We start from the raw sequence: 19,311 nt of genomic DNA, 5'->3' as shown, positions 1-19,311 counted from the left end.
ACAACGCAGAAGCTTCCAGTTACCATACTGAAACGCATTGCTTCTGCAGAGGGGGAGACTCTGAACCTCAATGTTGGGGTGCTGGGCCACACTGACAACGGGAAGACTTTGCAGGCCAAGGTGTTGGGCACCACCTCCTTTCACCTCTGCAAGAGGGGCATCACCCTGGACCCGGCTTCTCTTCCTTCACCATACCCATCCCCGAACACCTGAGAAACCAGATAATGCCGTCTACAGTTCACTGTGGTGGCCTGCTTGGGACATCCCTCCCTCATCAGGATCATCATAAGAGGTGAGTGCACCCTGCTGGTGGTGGAGGTGGAGGAAGAGGAGAGAGAGGGGGGGGGGGGGAGAGAGAGAGAGGGGGGAAGAGAGAGAGGGGGGGAGGAAGAGAAAGAGGGGGGGGGAAGAGAAAGAGGGGAGGAGGAGAGAGAGGGGGGAGGAGGAGAGAGAGGGGGGAGGAGGAGAGAGAGGGGGGAGGAGGAGAGAGAGGGGGGAGGAGGAGAGAGAGGGGGGAGGAGGAGAGAGAGGGGGGAGGAGGAGAGAGAGGGGGGAGGAGGAGAGAGAGGGGGGAGGAGAGAGAGGTGGAAGAGAAAGGGGGAGGAGAGGGGGGGGAAGAGAGAGAGGGGGGGAAGAGAGAGGGGGGGGGAAGAGAGAGAGGGGGGGAAGAGAGAGAGGGGGGGAAGAGAGAGTGGGGGGGAAGAGAGAGTGGGGGGGAAGAGAGAGTGGGGGGGAAGAGAGAGAGGGGGGGAAGAGAGAGAGGGGGGGAAGAGAGAGAGGGGGGGAGGAGAGAGGGGGGGGAGGAGAGAGGGGGGGGAGGAGGAGAGAGAGGGGGGAGGAGAGAGAGGGGTGGAAGAGAAAGGGGGGAGGAGAGAGAGGGGTGGAAGAGAAAGGGGGGAGAAAGGGGGGGAGGAGAGGGGGGGGGGGGAGAAAGGGGGGAGGAGAGGGGGGGGGGAGAGGGGAGGGAGGAGAGAGGGGGAGGGAGCGAGGGCGACGACACAGGCCAGCACGGTCCAAAAGAGCACCACAGGACCCAGCATGGCCTGATAGAAAACTACAAGCCCCAGCATGGCCCACTGCCCTGGCCCTGCGACAGACTGCCCTGACATACTGCTTGTCCCACCATACCGCTTACATAGCTCTGCACTACATACTTTTGTTAACTTTTATATTTCCTTTGACCCATAACTACAACGATTATATTTGCTCAATTAAACTGTGGCACTAGATTAACTATATACCTCTTGTAAAGCCACACCCATTTTAAAACGTATGCCCCTCTCCTAATTAAAGTAATTCTCTGCCTACAATGGCTTGCTGAACACAAAGTGAAAAAAGGTGTCCCTGAAATTTTTAGGAAGTTGTAATGTTGACTTAAAAATATTTCTACTCATAAATGAAGCACCAAAACAGCGTTAAGTTAAAGTAATTGTAACGCTTCATTTTTTTTTTTTTTAAATAACAAACATGTCATACTTACCTCCACTGTGCAGTTCGTTTTGCACAGAGTGACCCCCGATCCTCCTCTTCTGGGGTCCCCCAGCGGCGCTGGTAGTTCCTCCCCGCATCGTATAACCCCCTAGGAGAAGCGCTCTTCCGAGGGGTTTACCTTGCGGGGGTGCAAAATGCCGGAGTCAGCCCCGCCCCTGCGTCACTGGATTTGACTGACAACAGCAGGAGCCAATGGCTGCGCTGCTATCAATTTATCCAATCAAAAGCAGAGGCAACGGGCAGAGGGGAGGAGTGCGTCTCCGGTGTGGGAATTACAGGACTCAAGTGAGTAAAATGGGGCGGCTGGGGGGGGTCGATCCCTGCCAGAAGTGTTTTCACCGTAATGCATAGGATGCATTACGGTGAAAAAAACATGAGGGTTCACAACCCCTTTTAAAACACAAAAACGCGATGTTACAGTGGGGTTCCTGCAAAACTCCATTAATAATCTAGGCCAATGTCGGGACTGTAAAGGATAGATTCCAGATATTTACTGCTGTGAGAGGCCAGGCCCAACCGTCACGTCTAGGTGACAAGGTTAATAAAACTCGCAGAACAACTGAGCAAACACTAATTGACGGTGCAGTTAGGAACATTCCAGACCTGTGTTTGTGTTTCCTGTTATCCCGGGAGAGCAATAAAATGTCAGCCTTCAGAAGGAGGCTTTGTGATGTGAGCCACTGGACTGTGATAAACGGCTGGCCGGGGCAGACAACAAACAAACAGCCAATGGGCTTTTACTGCACTGTAAAACTTACCCGACCTCCGTCTGCCCCCCCCCCTGCCAGTAACCTGGATTTCCACGAGACAAGGCTCGCGCGTCACATCGATGGCCAAAGAGTGCGCTGGCGCCGGACCCCATTCCGAACATATTCAGCGTGCAGAGCCTATAATAATTCTATTGTATGCGGCCAGCAATCCGTGTCCTGATCACAAACACACCCAGACCTCAGATTACACCATGGAAGGAGGCTGGCATACAACGAACAGACACTCATACCAACACCCTCCCCCCCTACACACCAAGATAACATGTCATTGCTACAGAGAGAGATGCAGGACTACCTGCACTTCACACTGTCTGCGTTGCCTGTGGCAGCAACCAATCATTTTACAGTCCCCGGTACTTACCCATTGGCTCCTTGATCACGGCGTAGTAATCAGGAGCATCTTCAGGATCAACAGCCTCCAGAAAGGGCCAGGCTTCTTTATGAGTCTAGAGGGAAGAATGACAGTGATAAACTGGTTAGGAAGCTGGCCATGTGACCTGCTGAACATAACAGCGGCCATTTTGTTGCAGCATGTGTTATAGAAAAAGTAAAATTGACAGTTACACTAGAAAAGGTGTAAAGCGACCTGTGAAATTTAAAAGGATAAGTTCACCTTTGGGAACATGTTACACGTCCGACCCGTATTTAGGATAGAACATGTAACATATAGCAGCTCCTGCCGCCTTATCCCTTCCTCAGCGTGACAGCGGGTTGGGGATCCTTACCCAGCAACCGCTGTCACAATTCAAAAAACAGTGCTGCTGTGCAGGGCTCAGCCCACACTGCCTTGTCATTCATTCACAGATTAATATGAACTACAAGTACTGTCATCCACCGCAGCTTGTAGTTCTCAATGAACTGCGAGGGGCGCCAATGATCGCTCTGGTAGTTCATTCACAAGCCCTGCAGCTTCCAAATAGACCGCCTGTATGAAGGTTACGGGGCTAAAGGCCGCAGTGCTCGTCTGCAGGAGCCTGACATGGCAACCCTGATCCACTCATCACCGGTGCAACGCTTTCCAGCCTCCTGCAGGAAAAAATAAATGTACTTTCTGTTTTCTGCAAAGATATGTGCATTCATTATTTATGTGAACTTGTCCTTTATAAAATAGCTGTAAGCTGCCCTTGGAAAAGACAGAAGATACTTACCGCTTCTGCTGCCTATGCCCCTCCGCTGATGAGAAATCTATAAGTGATGGGGAGGTCAACAGGAGGGACCAGCAAGAGCTGCTGTGGACCTAGGAGGAGGAATCTCACAGAAGTGTTGCTCCTCTTTGGACTTTCACAACGATTGCTTAAAGTGGAAGTCCACCCTAATACTTAAATTCCTCCCCTGCAATCATTATTGTGAGCCAAGTTCAGTCTTATGCCTCAAAATGAAAAAATCCCAGTTTTTCTACCTTTATTTTGCAGTATCCAGTGCCGTCACATGACTTCGAATCTACTTCCTGCTGAGACTAAAATCAGTCAGTGGGTGTGGTTACTGAAACCTAGTGACATCACGTCCTGGGAGGGACACTTCCTGTGAAGCCAATGGGAGTATACAGGATGGGAGGAGCTGATCATAGGTTCCTGCCCACTGTTCTCTCATTGTACATTCTAATTCATGACAAAATTAAGAAATAAGCCCCATTCCACAAGGAGGGAGGATGGGAGCTGCAGTGCACATATACAGTATAACTGTGCACAGGAGAAGGGACACAAGGGGGGGGGGGGGGGCGGGTTGGGGGAGAATGGTCAGTGTAGCTGGAAGTGCTCTGGGGTCTCAGCTCACAGTCTACACTAAGGCTCTGTTTCTACTAGGGAGACTTAGCACGCTACTTTGGACACAAAATGGCATGACAAGTCACAGCCCATTGATTACAATGGCACCCGTTCCCATCTATGCGACTTTGAAAATCAGCAACTTTGAAAAAGTACCTGCAATGCTTTGATGTGACTTTGATCCAGAGAGTGTAAAGTTAGGTCAAAGTTGCACTCCAAAGTCGCATTCTAGCCTTAGGCTATGTTTCCACTCGTGCGACTCCAAAGCTGTGCGACTTTGAGTGCAGCTTTGATCCAACTTAACACTCTGGATCAAAGTCGCATCAAAGTAGTGTAGGCACCTTTTCAAAGTCGCATAGGTGGTAACGTTTGCCATTGAAATAAATGGGCTGTGACTTGTCATGCGACTTTATGTGTCCAAAAGTTGCATGACAAGTCGCACTAATGGAAACAGAGTCTAAAACTCATTACTCACATGTAGCTCCCTCAGATGGGCGTATGCCATACCATGCACACAGTACCCATCACAGTGCCACACCATGCACACAGTGCCCATCACAGTGCCACACCATGCACACAGTGGCCATCACAGTGCCAGACCATGCACACAGTGGCCATCACAGTGCCACACCATGCACACAGTGGCCATCACAGTGCCACACCATGCACACAGTGCCCATCACAGTGCCACACCATGCACACAGTGGCCATCACAGTGCCACACCATGCACACAGTGCCCATCACAGTGCCACACCATGCACACAGTGCCCATCACAGTGCCACACCATGCACACAGTGCCCATCACAGTGCCACACCATGCACACAGTGCCACACAGAAACAAGCACGTGGTTTTACACTGTAGAAAATCTTCACCATGATGCATTGTAATCGATTTTACAGTTTCTAACAAACAGAACATACTTCCAATGCCTCCATCCCCCCCCCCCCACCCCCCCTGGAGAAACTGCTGGTGTTTCGGCAGATTAGGAGACCCGTCAATGTGTAACGGAAGTGACGTTCCTTTTCCGCCATCTTGCTACACCCTGCACTCCTTCACAGTAATGATACATGAGAAGGGGGAAAGCAGACATCTTGTTACACCCACCGGAGTTTTGCATTTTACATTTTTAACAGTAGAGTTTATATAGTGAAATACAGTACTTAGAACTCCGTCTGACTGGTTAGATGTTTAATTTTAAAAGCAGTGTCAAGCCTGCTGATCTCATAGGTTTGCTAATCTGACAGAACACCTCTGCTTTTAAAATTCAACATCTAAACATTCATACGGAGTTCTAAGTTAAACCTCAGACATGAAATATGAACAAAGCACATACCTCTATTGTGTCTACTTGTCTCAGTCCAGAGCATAAGTGTCAATGCATTGAATTGACAGCTTCAGCTCTGTTCCTGTGAGCTATGTGGAGGGGAGGGGGTGGCCTCTTCCCTCCAATCAACTTTCAGAACTCTTCTCACGGAGCTCTGCAGAGTATTACATCAGCTCCCCGCCCCCTGCTTTCTGAAAGCTCAGACGAGCTGTATAAAATTCTGGATGGATGTAAAGAGAAGACTGCTAATAAACAGGTACAACTTATGTAGGAGGATTTTTGTCTCATCTCTGGGTATCACCCGAGAATGGCTCCTTCACTGGGTATATGGAAGAGTTTACAACAACTTTAAGCCTATACTAAAACATGTTACTCCTACCAACTTCTCTGGCAGTGCTGTGACATACCAGAGACCACAAGAATATTCCCAGCACCAGAAATGAGAGCCTTGTCCAGGTGGGGACTCTGGAGTAGCCCAGGCTCAGAGGTTCTAAGAACGAGTAGACAGGTTAAGGAACATCCCCTTTGAGCTGGATCATACAAGAAGTCCCCTTATCACATGTTCTGGGGGAGGATGGGGCTGTTGTATATGTGGCATTGTGGCTCCATCATATGAAATCAACCTACCTGCAGCGATCTCAGGAAGCGCTTTAGTCCTTCATAATCCTTATCCGTAAGCGGGCTTAGAACAGTCATGGCGTCCTCAGTCGACTGGCATTCCGGGCACACATATTCATCTATCAAATCCGCCTCGCTCTGCAATATCCCGACGCAGCGTCCGTGGAACCAGTTCTGGCAGCGATCACAGCCAATATAAAATCTGCGCACACCAAACATAAATCAGTAAAAAAAGACAAAGCTGGCAAAAAAAATAATAAAAAATAAGCAGCTACATATATTGCAGTACAGGCAGTGTGATAGGTTATCTAAAGGAGCATCTAAGGTGCAGGTAACGGTGCTCCCTACACAAAAGCTGGATACATCTAGAGCTGCAGTACACGTAGCCAAACAGCAGAGGCCACCAAAGCCCCCAGAAGATGGAAGCCCTTCCGTAAGCTTGTTTCCCCAGACAGGAAGCAGATAATAGATATGATGCTCAGAAGTTATCAGTCCAGAAAACATGCATCATATATAAAAAGGAAGATCCTTTACTACCAGGGGGACCTGGGATTGGCAGGGGCCTGCGCGCCCCCCCCCCTACTGGCAGGAAAGGGGGTGAGAGCATGCTCTGGCCAGGTTAATAAGGGAAGGCACGAGACAAAGCAACTACCGCACAGGACCAGCGAGCGCTGTCTAGTTAGTGCATAAGAAGTTATCACCGGAACTCACTGTGAATCGTCATAGGGCGTCCTGCAGATACAATATAACTCCTCACTGCTGCCCTCTTGTGACCGTTTACACTCATTACAGATGTACACATCCACTTTCTTAGCTTCCGCCTCTGTGATGCCAACACAATCTCCGTGATACCAGTTAGCACAAAGCTCACAGCCAATATAGAACCTAGAACACATTCACAACACAACGACAACACAGGTCATTGCAGAGAAGTCATCCTGGCTGTCACAACTACATAAAAAAAAAAAAAAAAAAAAAAAAAGACAGGCCACAGCTAGCATGGATGGCAAATCGTTGGGGGGGGAGGGGGGGTGGGGGGGTTTTGGGGAGGCAATCATTCCTCCGAGAACACAGGGAGATGCGGGCATACATCTTTACAATGAATGGAGATGAATGACTCCTGTACACAGTGACACAGATCCACAATGATGCCAGAAAACACTATGCACTAATCTCCAAAGCTACAAATATTGCAGAGAATTGGCCCACACCAAGTTAGCTCACAGCACTACATATACTATATTACAGTATTTAGCATTGGAAAACCAAAGGGGGAGGGATGTACCTTAAAGTAAATAGACTTTATCTACAGGTGCAAGGATTTCGGGACACTGCTGTCAATTATGTACGGCGTTTTAAAGGGGTTGTAAACCCTCGCCGTTTTTCTCCTTCATGCATTCTATGCATTAAGATGAAAAACCTCCTGTGCTGCAGCAGCAGCCCCGAGCCCCCCTTATACTTACCTGAGCCCCGTAATTCCCACAAGGGGAAGAAGCACTACCAGCTCCGGCCGGTGTCTTGTGTCCTGATTGGATAGGTTGATGGCAGCTGTCAATCAAAGAACGCGGGCACCAGGGGGGCAGAGCCAAGTCCTGTTTGTGTTTTTGGATGCCGCAGCAGGGCATGGGAGCGTGCCGGCTTGGAGAGTGCTTCGCCGGCAGGACACTCAAGAAGAGGGGGAGCCAGGAGCGCCACGGACGGACCCCAGAAGAGGAGGATTGGAGCCACTCTGTGCATAACCAACTGCACAGAGGAGACAAGTATGACACGTATGAACCTTTACAACCCCTTTAAAAGCTGAATTTAGCTACTTTGTACCATGAGGTGCCTTCCACCTCGTAGACGCATCTCTATTATTCACAAACTTCCAGAGCTCAGAGGCTGCTCACTGTGGTCTCAGTTCCTTCAAAAGCAGACGCTGGAACTGCTGTGCCCACCCCTCCTCCTGCCCATTCACAGAAGCCTTTGTAATATGTAAACTAATTCACTTAATACAAAGGCTTCTGTGAATGGGAGGTGGGGGGCATAGCTGATCTATGTGCTTTTCTCCTCTCACAGCCAGAGTGTATCCTGCCCCTCCCCTCCTCCTGCCCAATCACAGAAGCCTATGTAGCATGTGAACTGATTGACAAAATACAAAAGGCTTCTGTAAATGGGAGGTGGGTGGGGGCATAGCTGCTGTGTGCTTTTCTCCTCTCACAGCAAGAGTGAATCCTGCCACTTCACTCCTCCAGCCCATTCACAGAAGCCTTTGTAATATGTGAACTTATCCACATAAAAAAAAGGCTTCTGTGAGCGGAAGGCAGGAGACATAGCTGTTATGTGTCCTCTCACAGCCAGAGAATATCCTACCCCTCCCCTCCTCCTGCCCAACCACATTAGCCTTTGTAGTATGTTAACACATTCACAAAATGCAAAAGCTTCAGGTGAATGGGAGACGGGGGAGCATAGCTGCTCTGTGCAATTTACTCCTCTCGCAGCCCGAGTGTATCCTGCTCCTCCCCTTCTCCTGCCCAATCACAAACGTGTGCCTTCACTGATTGCATAATTGCTGAATTCCTGGAATTTGGTTTTACCGGCTCATTCACATCGCAGTGAGATGTCAACTTATGCATTACCATGACATAAGTTATAACATGCGTTGTGATGCGCGTGGGTTTTAATATTGATCCGAACACGGACTGGGCAGACACGTTGTACACAATCTCACTGGGGAGCTTCTGCAGGACCCAACTCTCTTCTATTGTTGTCAGATTGCAAAGCCCTTTAACAGTAAGGGAGAGCAACCTTACCGATTCTGTCAAGCTGCATGCGGATATCATTACATACTGAAATTAGGGGACCTGAGCTTGTAAGCTGCTATTGATCTATGTGTAGTCTAGTGACTACAACCAGGAATCCCACATAGACATCACTGTAGAGGAATCCCCAGCATGGCATGAGGACAGGAATGGAGACAAGCACAGCCACATGCAGGAAACACAGATACATGTGGGCTTCATTCAGATCAATGAGCACGCTGATGTGCGTTTCCAGTACAAACAGGATAAAAATAACATTCCTGAATCTTTACAATACCACAACCCCTTCTGTCTGTCATTTGTCTCCTTGACCAGGTTAAGGTGTGACGGCAAAATATCTCACAGAGGAACCGATCACCACCGGGGGGGGGGGGGGGGGGGGGAACAAGTCTTACTTTGATCTGGAGACTCCATGCAGGACACAAAAAACAAAATGAGCCCAAACCACAACAAGAATGGGAGTGACACGCATGTCAGGGGACACATGGAAGAATGTGTCATGGCAGACAGGATGGTGGCTCTGTCAACAAGGTGAGATCTCACTTACCTTCTCCTGTCCTAAGATATCGGTCCCTGATACAATAAGTATTAGCGGTTACACCATCAGAGCAATGTGTAAATACATCTCTTATTAGGGAGCCTGTCACCTCTTACCTGTCTGAGTCAAAGCCCCAGATCCATCACTTAAGGCTGCCACTCTTACACTGACCCCCCCCCCCCTATTTGTTGTGACCTGGCTCCCCAGGTGAGCACTGCCTTGGAAAAGGAAGGACAGCCTTCAGGTGATCGTTCTGAAGCTTCAGTTTAGCCAGGCGTGTAAAGATCTGACAGGTTCCCTTTATTACAAACTTCACTAGGGGTGGTCAGAGGACATGTGGTCTCTTATGTGTGCCACGACAAGGCTTTTATAGCGGTATGACTGATGACAACCACTCCCCCTATTTGATGAACAGGTCTCCTATGGACAGAAATGAGGGAGGGTTCTTCCCAATAGGGTGACCAACATAGTTAAAAAAACAGAAAATAATCAACAAAAGAAGGATTTATGCTTAAAAAAATAGAATAGAATACAATGAATTCAGCTCCTCTAAAAAGTGAGGGCATACTTTGGAGGGGCATGACTGTGTTGCAGTTGAGAAAAAAATCTAGGGCGGAATGTGTTGCATTTTTAATATATATATATATATATATATATATATATATATATATATATATATATATATATATATATATATATATATATATATATATATATATATACACACACATACACACACACAAAACAATATCTCCCGGCTTATCGCTTATTTACATGCAAGTTTTATTGATCGCTGTGTTTCCGGGGGCCCGGCGCTGATGCTTCAGGTCTAAGCATCTTCAAAATTTTCATCGGTGAACCAGCTATGCCTGCCCCTCCCCTCCTCCTGCCCAATTACAGAAGCCTATGTATTATGTGAACTCATTCACAAAATACGAAGGCTTCTCTGAATGGGCAGCAGACGGGAAGAACAATCATGGTTGCTCTGCGTCTATCTCTCCTCTCACATCCCCCGTGTCAGTGTATGCTCTTGGCAGAGCAATAAACCTGCCAGATATAAGAAAAAAAAATTGATGTGTTCAAGTGTGCCTGCACTTTTTAGTGGCTGAATTTCTGGAATTCAGCTTTAAAGCTAAATGCCAGAAAACTAAAAAGTCCCTGATGTACTATGTAGTCTCCCTCAGAGGGTGCATGGACATGTATGACCTGGCCACCTTTCAAGGGCGCTTGGACGTGTATGATGTCTCCCCTCAGAGGGTGCTTGAACATGTATGATGTAGTCTGTCCCTCAGAAAACGCTTGGACATGTATGACCTGTCCACCATCTGAGGGTGCTTGGTCGTGTATGATGTAGTCTCCCACAGAGAGTGCTTGGACATGTATGAACTGGCCCCCTTCCGAGGGCGCATGGACCTGTAAGATGTTGGCTCGCTCAGAGGGTGCTTGGACATGTATGATGTAGTCTCCCTCAGAGAGTGCTTGGACATGTTGACATGGCCACCCTTGAGCACTGCCACTGTCTGGCACCAAGAAACTCAAAAGGAGATCTTCCGACAAACCAGTATAGTATCTCAAAAAACTTTCAAAGTGCAGCAAACATGAGCAGTGTAACAAGGTCATCGGATCATACACTTACCCATTGTTCAGCCATAAGAAGATATGAAAGAAGTGCTGTGTTACACTATGGAAGATCAGATAGATACCCTGGAAAATGTCTGGTGCCATTCCATGTCAAAATCACCCAATCAGGTTGAAAATCAGCCAGGTCAGGTGACTCATCTACAGGAAACTGCATTGCAGCGTCATCATTTTTAAATTCCCGGTAAACATGAACAAGGTCGGAAGGTGCAAATACTCACTTGGATTCATCGTAGGGCGTCTTGCAGATGCAGTAGATCTTGTTGTCTTTCTTGGAGTCTTTTGAGGTAGTGGAAATCATTTTCTTTTTCTTAGACTTGGAAGGAGGGGACTCTTTCTCCTCTTCTCTCCTCCTCTTATGGGAAGGTAGGCTGGTGGAGCCGGATGTTGGAGAGGTGGGGGTTGCTTTGTGGGTTGTTTGTGGAGGAGGTGAAGGTATAGGAGGAGGTGAGGGAATTTTAGGAGGAGGCGAGGGAATTTTAGGCGGTGGTGAGGGCATTTTAGGCGGTGGTGAGGGCATTTTAGGCGGTGGTGAGGGCAATTTAGGAGGTGGTGAGGGCAATTTAGGAGGTGGTGAAGGCAATTTAGGAGGTGGTGAAGGCAATTTAGGAGGTGGTGAGGGCAATTTAGGAGGTGGGGAGGGCAATTTAGGTGGTGGTGGTGAGGGCATTTTAGGTGGTGGAGGTGGCGGTGGGGCAGCAGCTGCAGCAGCCGCAGCTGCAAGAGCCACAGCCTGGGCTTTCTCTTTTTCTTTCTTAATCTTACTCAGGTCTTTCTTAAGTTCATCCTGAAAAACAATTCAGAGAATTGAGAAAAAGACTAAGCGCTCCCACATCTTAAACCGCCCTCTACAGCAGAACGTCTTCTCACCTGGACCTCGATCTGCAGCTCTTTATCCAGCAGCGCTCTCTTCTTCAGGATCTCAGCCTTCAGCTGCTCTTTGTGTTTGAAGAGAAGGGCGGAAAGCCGGCTGGCATTCTGCTTGCTCTTCTTTTGCTCTACGCTCTCCTCCCGCTTCCTCTTCTTAGCCGCCTGCTTCTCCTCTTTGTCAATTTTGTCCAGTATGTATTTCATTACCTGGTTACACACGATCATCCTGGAAAGCAGACAGAAGCTGTAGCGTTACAAACTTGTAAACTGGACAAGACAGATAAAGAAACAAAAGACAAATTCAAACCTCTGATTCTCCTCTCTCTCCACCGGCGTCATAATTTTCTTCTGTTTCAAGTGCTCAATGACTGCATTCTGCTTCATCACCACCTGATAGAGAAAACAGAGAAGTCACAAGTGGCAGATTCCCACCTCGCCTGGCAACCAGCGGGTACATCCACGACTTTCCTTGTTCCTCAAAATGTTTTAAAATTAAATGCCCATACCTTGCAGGTCACCATCAGCCATGCATTTTGGGGTGATGGCGTGTCATATGCAGTCATGTTTACAATATAACTCAACAATACCCACACCCAACCAAAATCAGCTCCTCTACTACTTTAAATTGTTTTTTTTTTTTTTTTATTCTATCATAATTTTTCATTCAAAGCCCAACTCAGGGCAATTTTTTCCCCCCATACATTGCGGGCACAGTCCCACTGTATATGGGGGGGATTTTGCCCGGAGTTAGGCTTTAAAGTGATTGTAAAGGTAAGATGTAAAAAAACAAAAAAAAAAACATGTCTATACTTACCTGAATTGCAAATAGTGGCTGCGAAACTCCTATTTTTGGGTCCCCCACTGGCACTCCTGGCACCTCCCCTTTGTCCAGTGCCCTCCCATGGGAAGCCGTTTCTCATGGGGGCACTCGTGCGTGCTCGCACCTAAGCCCTGCTGCTGCTGCGTCCATTGACAGACAGTGGTACATGGCCTTGCCCCCACCCCGTCACTGGCTTTGATTGACAGCCCTGGAAGCCACTGGCACCCGGTGCCCCAGCAAAGCCAGTGAGACCCAGAATTAAGGGGAGAGAAGAACTGCAGGCGTGCACGGTGCTGGATCCAATGAGGTCTCAGGTAAGAGAAGTGAGGGGGGGATGCTGACACTTAAACATTTTTTACCTTAATACAATGAATGTATTAAGGTAAAAAAAAATGCTTAGGCTTTACAACAACTTTAAATAAAAAAAGTAACAAAATAAAAAATTTCCCATGCATGGGACTAAAAGGGAGCACAAAGTTGATACTCACCCGATCCACCGATCCTCCAGCTGCAGCATTGGGAAGATGTTACATGTTCCACCCTAAAAACAGGTGAAACATGTAATGTGTTCCCAAAGGTGAACTTATCCCTTAACTTTATTGCTATCACAATGGTGCCAACAAATCCCTTATGTGAAGGTATGGGTAGGTGAAGGGTCCTCTTAATGGAAATTAAGGGGTCTATTACACCTCCAATGTCTCTCCTGCCCTCCACAGCATCTAATCAAGCAGAGATCGTGCCCCATAAAAAAAAAAAAAAAAAAAAAAAAAAAAAGAGACTGGGCACCTCAAGAGGCACCGGGATTGCTTTTACCTGAAAGCTGATTGCCAGCTGTAAAAACAAATTTCAAGTGCACAGTTTGTTTTAACCCCTAAAATACCATGACATTTATAAAAGGACCTTAGTAGACAGGCAAAAGCAGCAAAGTGTGTGGATTTCAGAAGCCTCACACAAGAGTCAGCTTTTATCACAATCTGATGAGTGCAAGCATTTTTGAGATCACATTATAAGCAAGCCCTGATGAAGAGAGTGCGTCAAATCTCCCGAAACGCGTTAACCCTCTTTCTCTAGTAAAATATAACAATGATTGGACTATGTAACCATTGGTGAGGCACCCTTACGTCTTCTAACATATTTGGACTTCTCTCAAGATTTTATGTGTACTTGTTTGTCCCTGTTGCAGATTTTCCAGCAGCAAAAAAAACCCTGACAGGGGTTCTTACCTAGGACTATCCAAAACTAGAAAACCAAGTTTTTGGTTGACACAAGCTTGAGACAGCCTCTAAATCTAGTGCACCTTACACATCCACCCACCTGCTTCTGGATGATGTCACTCTGGTTGGTGCCCTGCAGACTTTGCTCACGTTTCACCTCCTGCTGTTTCTTCTTCAGCTGTTGCTGCTCCTGCATCTGTTTTATCCTCTGAAGATGTTCCTGAACGCTGGAAGCCTGCACGGTCACCACATTCTGAACTTGGTGGGACTGCGTGGTCCCTGCCTGCTGGATCTGGAGAGGCAGCTGTAGTTTGATCTGCTGGCCAAGGCCTCCTTGTTGGAGCTGGGCAAGGCCTCCTTGTTGGAGCTGAGCCACCACTTGTGACGGAAGGTGGGAGAGGACCTGGACCTGTTGGTGGAGCTGCGGCATTGTGATGACCTGGGTCTGGGTGGGCTGGATCTGCAGTTGGGCCCGTGACGAAGATTGCACTGTCACCTGACTGGCTTGCTGCATGATAGACTGAGGTTTTGACTGGGCTTGGATGGGCTGTTGCTGAGGAAGCTGGGACTGAATGTGGAATGAAGCGGGCAGGGCCATCTGGATCGAGGCCTGGCTGACTGCGGGTGACAAAGTCTGAACTGAAGGTCGACTCACAAGCTGAGTCTGGCCTTGTAAGGAAGTTTGAGGCTGCATTTGGACAGCGACTTGCGGCAAGCAAACCTGAGAAGGGACTTGAGCAGGTAAAGTCTTTGCCTCTGTGGACACCGGGGTCTGGACAGAAGCGGCTGGCTGCTGTGTCTCCGATACTGGCTGTGCAGTGCCGGCTGGCGCCTGGAGATGTTCCTTTGGCTGGCTGTCCTCAGAAGTGACAGCAGACTGTAGATGAGATGTTTGCAGTTGCTGAGGTGTGACCTGAGGAAAGGGCTGTGACTGGGGCGGAATCGCGGCCTGATCTGAAGATGGAGCCGATGATTGCAGTGAACCTGATTGGGATGGAGCAAGTGGAGGCGGAGCTGGCTGGGTACCCTGAGGCACACTCTGACCTGTAGATGTCTGCAATGGGGTTGCTGACACTGTTAAATGTAAGGGTTAAAGAATATAAAGAAAGACTATATCACACCATAGAGAATGAGGAGAAACTTCAGTTATATTCATGAATAAAACATGTCTTATGCATCAACACATCATTACCTTAAAGTGGTTCTGAAGCCTTAAGGTTTTTCACCTTGGTGCATTCATTGCATTAAGGTGAAAAACATTCTATGCTGCAGCTGCCCCCCAGACTCCACCCCCCAACCCCCTTTTCCATACCTGAGCCCATCAAGTCCCAGGATGTGTGCAAATGCTCCCGCCACTGTCACGCTCCTCATTGGACAAAGCAGGAGGAGTGATTGGCTCCTGCTGCTGTCAATCAAATCCAGTGACATGGGAGTAGAGGACGGGGCCAAAGCCTGATGCTTTCCCTGAGGGCACCTGACAAAGAGAAGGAGCCTGGAGCGCCAGCAGGGGACCCCAGAATCAGATGATCAGGACTGCTCTGTACAAAAGCATTGCAAAGAGCAGGTAAGTATAACATGTTTCTTATTGTTATGGAAAAAAAACCCCGAAGCTTTAACCACTTTAACCTGATGCTGACCGCCCCATGCAGATTTACTGCGGCAGGGCGGCCGCTCCGGGCAGAATCGCGTACCTGCACGTGATTCTGCATGTCTGGGGTGGGCACACAAGCCACCAGTGACCCGCACCCCGCTGTCAGTTGACATAGCGGGAGCCAATCAACGGCTAAGGCAGATGCGATTGTCCGCCGGGACCCGCCAATCTTTCGGGAGACAGGCTGAACGGCGATCTGCCTATGTAAGCAAGGCAGATGGCTGTCCTGTGAGAAGGGGAGGTAGAGATACTGTATTTCTGCTAAGCAGGAATACGGATCTCTGCCTTCCCACAGAACAAGCACCTCCCCCCCATACAACTAGCAAGCACTCCCTAGGAACACATTTAACCCTTTAACTGCCCCTGATATTAACCGCTTCCCAGCCAGTGTCATTAGTACAGTGACAGTGCATATGTTTTTAGCACTCATCACTGCATTAGTGTCACTGGTCCCCAAAAAGTGTCAGTTAGGTGTCTGATTTGTCAGTGAAACTTCGCAGTCCTGCTATAAGTCGCCATTACTAGTTTAAAAAAAAAAAAACAGAAAATTCCAAAAATATATCCCATAGTTTGTAGACACTAACTTTAGCGCAAACCAATCAACATAGGCTTATTGGGATTTTTTTTTTTTTTACTGAAAATATGTAGCAGAATACATAGTGGCCTAAATTGATGAAGAAATTCGATTTTTACATATTTTTTTATTGGATTTCTTTTATAGCAGAAAGTAAAAAAGTTTTTTTTTTTTGTAATTCCCAGTGGTGATCAAATACCACCAAAATAAATCGAAAAACATTTTGTTAATGTACAGCGTGCATGACCGCGCAATTATCAGTTAAGAGTAAAGCAGTGCTAAAAAGAAAAAAAATGTCCGGGTCATAAAGGGGGCAGGGGTAAATCTTCCAGAGGGCAAGTGGTTAAACTCCAAATACACCAAAAGACAAGTAATATGCCAAACTTCTTTTGCTGCCCCCTAGTGGTATCAAAGCACAGAGACCATAGCCGAAATACAAGACCATTTCCCATGCACATACCTGTGGTGGTTGAAGGGGTTGATGTCACTGCGGTTGTGACGGTCGTAGTCCCCGGGGGAAGCGGCGTGAACAGGAACCTCTGTATGGTGCCATTTGGCATTGCGGCCTGCATTAACTGCTGCCCTGGAGAGGGAATAACCGTCACTCCCTGTGGAATGAGCTGCAGCTGCCCGGTGGTCTGGCCCTGACCCTGGACCACAACAGTTAAGCTCTGGTTCCCACCCTAAAAAAAAAAAAAAAAAAAAAAAAAAAAAAAAAAAAACAGAACAAGGTGTGACTGATAGATAAGGCCATACCTCGCCTGAGAATGTACAGAGTAACATTGGTTTACAGCAAATCACAAATGAAGAGCTAGTGCAACACCCTGAAAACAGGCATAAAAGTAGCTTTAAAGCGGAAGTAAACCCACCCACAGAACAGTTTCATTTCCGGCACGTGCCGGAAATGTAACACTACCATTGGTTGTGCTCTCAACCAAACTGTCAAGCCATCCAATGGCTGGTGTCTAAACTGATCACATGTGCAGCATCATTGCAGTTGTAGATTAAACAGAGGCAAAGATGGCAGCTTCCTTGTCTGAAAACGATAGGGGGGTTTACTTACACCTTAAGTTCCTGGAGTTCTTTAGGAAGCAACCAATTGGCCACGGATATGTATGCATTGCATTATGGGATACTGTGCAGGAGCTTACAGCTCCTTTCATAAATTACAGAGAGCAGCAAGACCCTAGGACAGTGATGACGATCCTTGGAACTACAATTTCCCATAATGCTCAACTACACTGCAGAGTGCCTGAGCATCATGGGAAATATAGTTCCAAAACATCTGGGGTACCAAGGTTTACCATCACTGGCCTAGGAGGAACTAAAAGTGACTTAACTGAATAGGGGGGGGGGATTTACTAAAATTGGAGCACACAGAGTCTGGTGCAGTTGTGCATAGTAACCAATCAGCTTCTTATTTTTCTGCAGAATAATCCCTACCTAGGTGGACGCAGCATCTGTCACCCGCTGGCCCGAACACTGAGGGCTCCACAGAGCTTCTGTCAGTCATTGCTCTCTGCTCTGGATCACTGAGCAGTGGAGGGGGTGGGAGCAGCCGGCTCAGCCTCTCAGCCGCTTGCTGAGAGGCTGAGCCAGGTTTCGGGCTAGGCATGTGGGCGGATCCCGACTCCATTGTTGCGCTCTTGGACCGGCTCAGTGACGTCAGCAGACAGCGGACTTGAGCCTGCTGAAAACGGGTCACAGAAGTGCAGAACTAACTGTACTACTGTGATCCATAGGAGGAGTACAGCCAAATCAGCTTTCAACGTACTACTCCTTTAAGCTTTGACAATAAAATCTGGAAGCATATTGGTTACTAAACACAGTTTTAGTAAAATCCCCCAAGTCCGAGGAAAATCTCTGATGTCTGCTCTTAAGTCAAATTAGGTTTCTTTTACTTTCATACCAAGCTCTCTTCACCCCTTGAAGAACCATTATGCCACGTACACATGAGTGGAATGTCCGACAGAAAAAGTCAGACGGAAGCTTTTCATAGTCTATTCCGATCGTGTGCATGCCTTGTTGGACTTTTTTTTTGAAAATTCTGACGGACCTAGAAATGGAACATGTTCTAAATATATCCGACGGAATCAATTCCTATCAGGAAACCCACTGGTCTGTATGCTGTTCCGACGAACCAAAAACGACTCATGGACTGAAGCAAGTACGGTACAGAAGCTATTGGCTATTGCACTTCCTTTTTCTAGTCCTGTCGTACGCGTTGTACGTCACCTTGTTCTGGGCAGTCGGACATGGGTGTGACCGTGTGTAGGCAAGACTGCTTGAGCAGAATTCCGTCTGAGAAACCTTCGGAGTTCATTTAAACGGCAAAACCGGTCATGTGTACAGGGCATTAGGATGTTATAAAAGCTACTGCCCCCCCTTTTACCTGCTGCTGGGTGAGCTGGGTCAGCTGTGCCATGGTCAGTTTGACCTGCCCGTGTTGCAGTGGTCGGACAGCCTGCGGGGTCGTTGCCTGTGGCTGAGCCTGCTGCACTGGCGTGCTAACCTTCTGCCCTCCACTGGAAACTGCGGTCCCAATGGGCATAGTGGTGGTGACGGGTTGCCCTCGGATGATCTGGGTCACCACTTGCTGGGGTTGACCTGAAAAAAGAAGAGAGAAATGAATGCTACAACTGCATATCTAGTCAAATGTTAAGAGGAACTATAGGGGAGCGTACAAGAGGGAGGAGTTTTAAAGTTCTACCACTTTTTTTTTTTTAATACTTCGAAATCTACATTTTAAAAAGCACGGCCAATTAAAGTGGTTGCATCTGCGTGGGAGCCGCCGGTCATGGAGTGGGGCTCTAAACAAACGGCACGGGTGGCTGCATATACAGTAAATATCTCCTAAACGGCGCACGTCTCGGAGTTATTTACATTACCTGATTATAGGCCTACCAATAGGTAAAAGTCATGCATGAAAGTTAACTTCCACTTTAAGTGATTTGGTAACCGGTCACTGGCCACAACGAAATTAAATGGTTCAGAATTTACATTTTTTATTTTGAATAGTCTAATAAATATTTTCCTCCTGCAGACGCTGAATGTCGACGGGGAGGAAAAGGAGGAGAAGTCAGATTTTAATGGGTTGCAGGAGGAAAATGGAGAGGATCGGTTGTTTTATGTGCCGCCGCTCCTGTCCAAGTGTAAAAAATAAATAAAAATAAAAAGTGTCAGGGAGGCCGCATGGTCCCCCTGGAGCATAGAGCGAGGTTACCATTGTTACCCC

General features: G+C 47.7%; 1 protein-coding gene across 1 annotated transcript in view; it reads right to left on the bottom strand.

Moving 5' to 3' along the window:
* BPTF (bromodomain PHD finger transcription factor) overlaps positions 1-19,311 on the bottom strand; it is a gene marked incomplete at its 5' end in the record, with an annotated part of 60,888 nt that overhangs the window by 1,800 nt on the left and 39,777 nt on the right. The window contains 9 exon segments of the mRNA XM_073607148.1: positions 2,623-2,707; positions 5,980-6,172; positions 6,682-6,855; positions 11,169-11,734; positions 11,818-12,043; positions 12,125-12,207; positions 13,952-14,925; positions 16,537-16,759; positions 18,469-18,683. Coding sequence (XP_073463249.1) covers positions 2,623-2,707; positions 5,980-6,172; positions 6,682-6,855; positions 11,169-11,734; positions 11,818-12,043; positions 12,125-12,207; positions 13,952-14,925; positions 16,537-16,759; positions 18,469-18,683 — 2,739 coding nt within the window.

This window comes from Aquarana catesbeiana, linkage group LG12 (genome assembly GCF_042186555.1).
Source record: "Aquarana catesbeiana isolate 2022-GZ linkage group LG12, ASM4218655v1, whole genome shotgun sequence".
In the NCBI taxonomy this organism is placed as follows: Eukaryota; Metazoa; Chordata; class Amphibia; order Anura; family Ranidae; genus Aquarana; species Aquarana catesbeiana.
The sequence above is the reverse complement of the archived record's forward strand: the minus strand, read 5'-3'. Positions and strand labels throughout refer to the sequence as shown.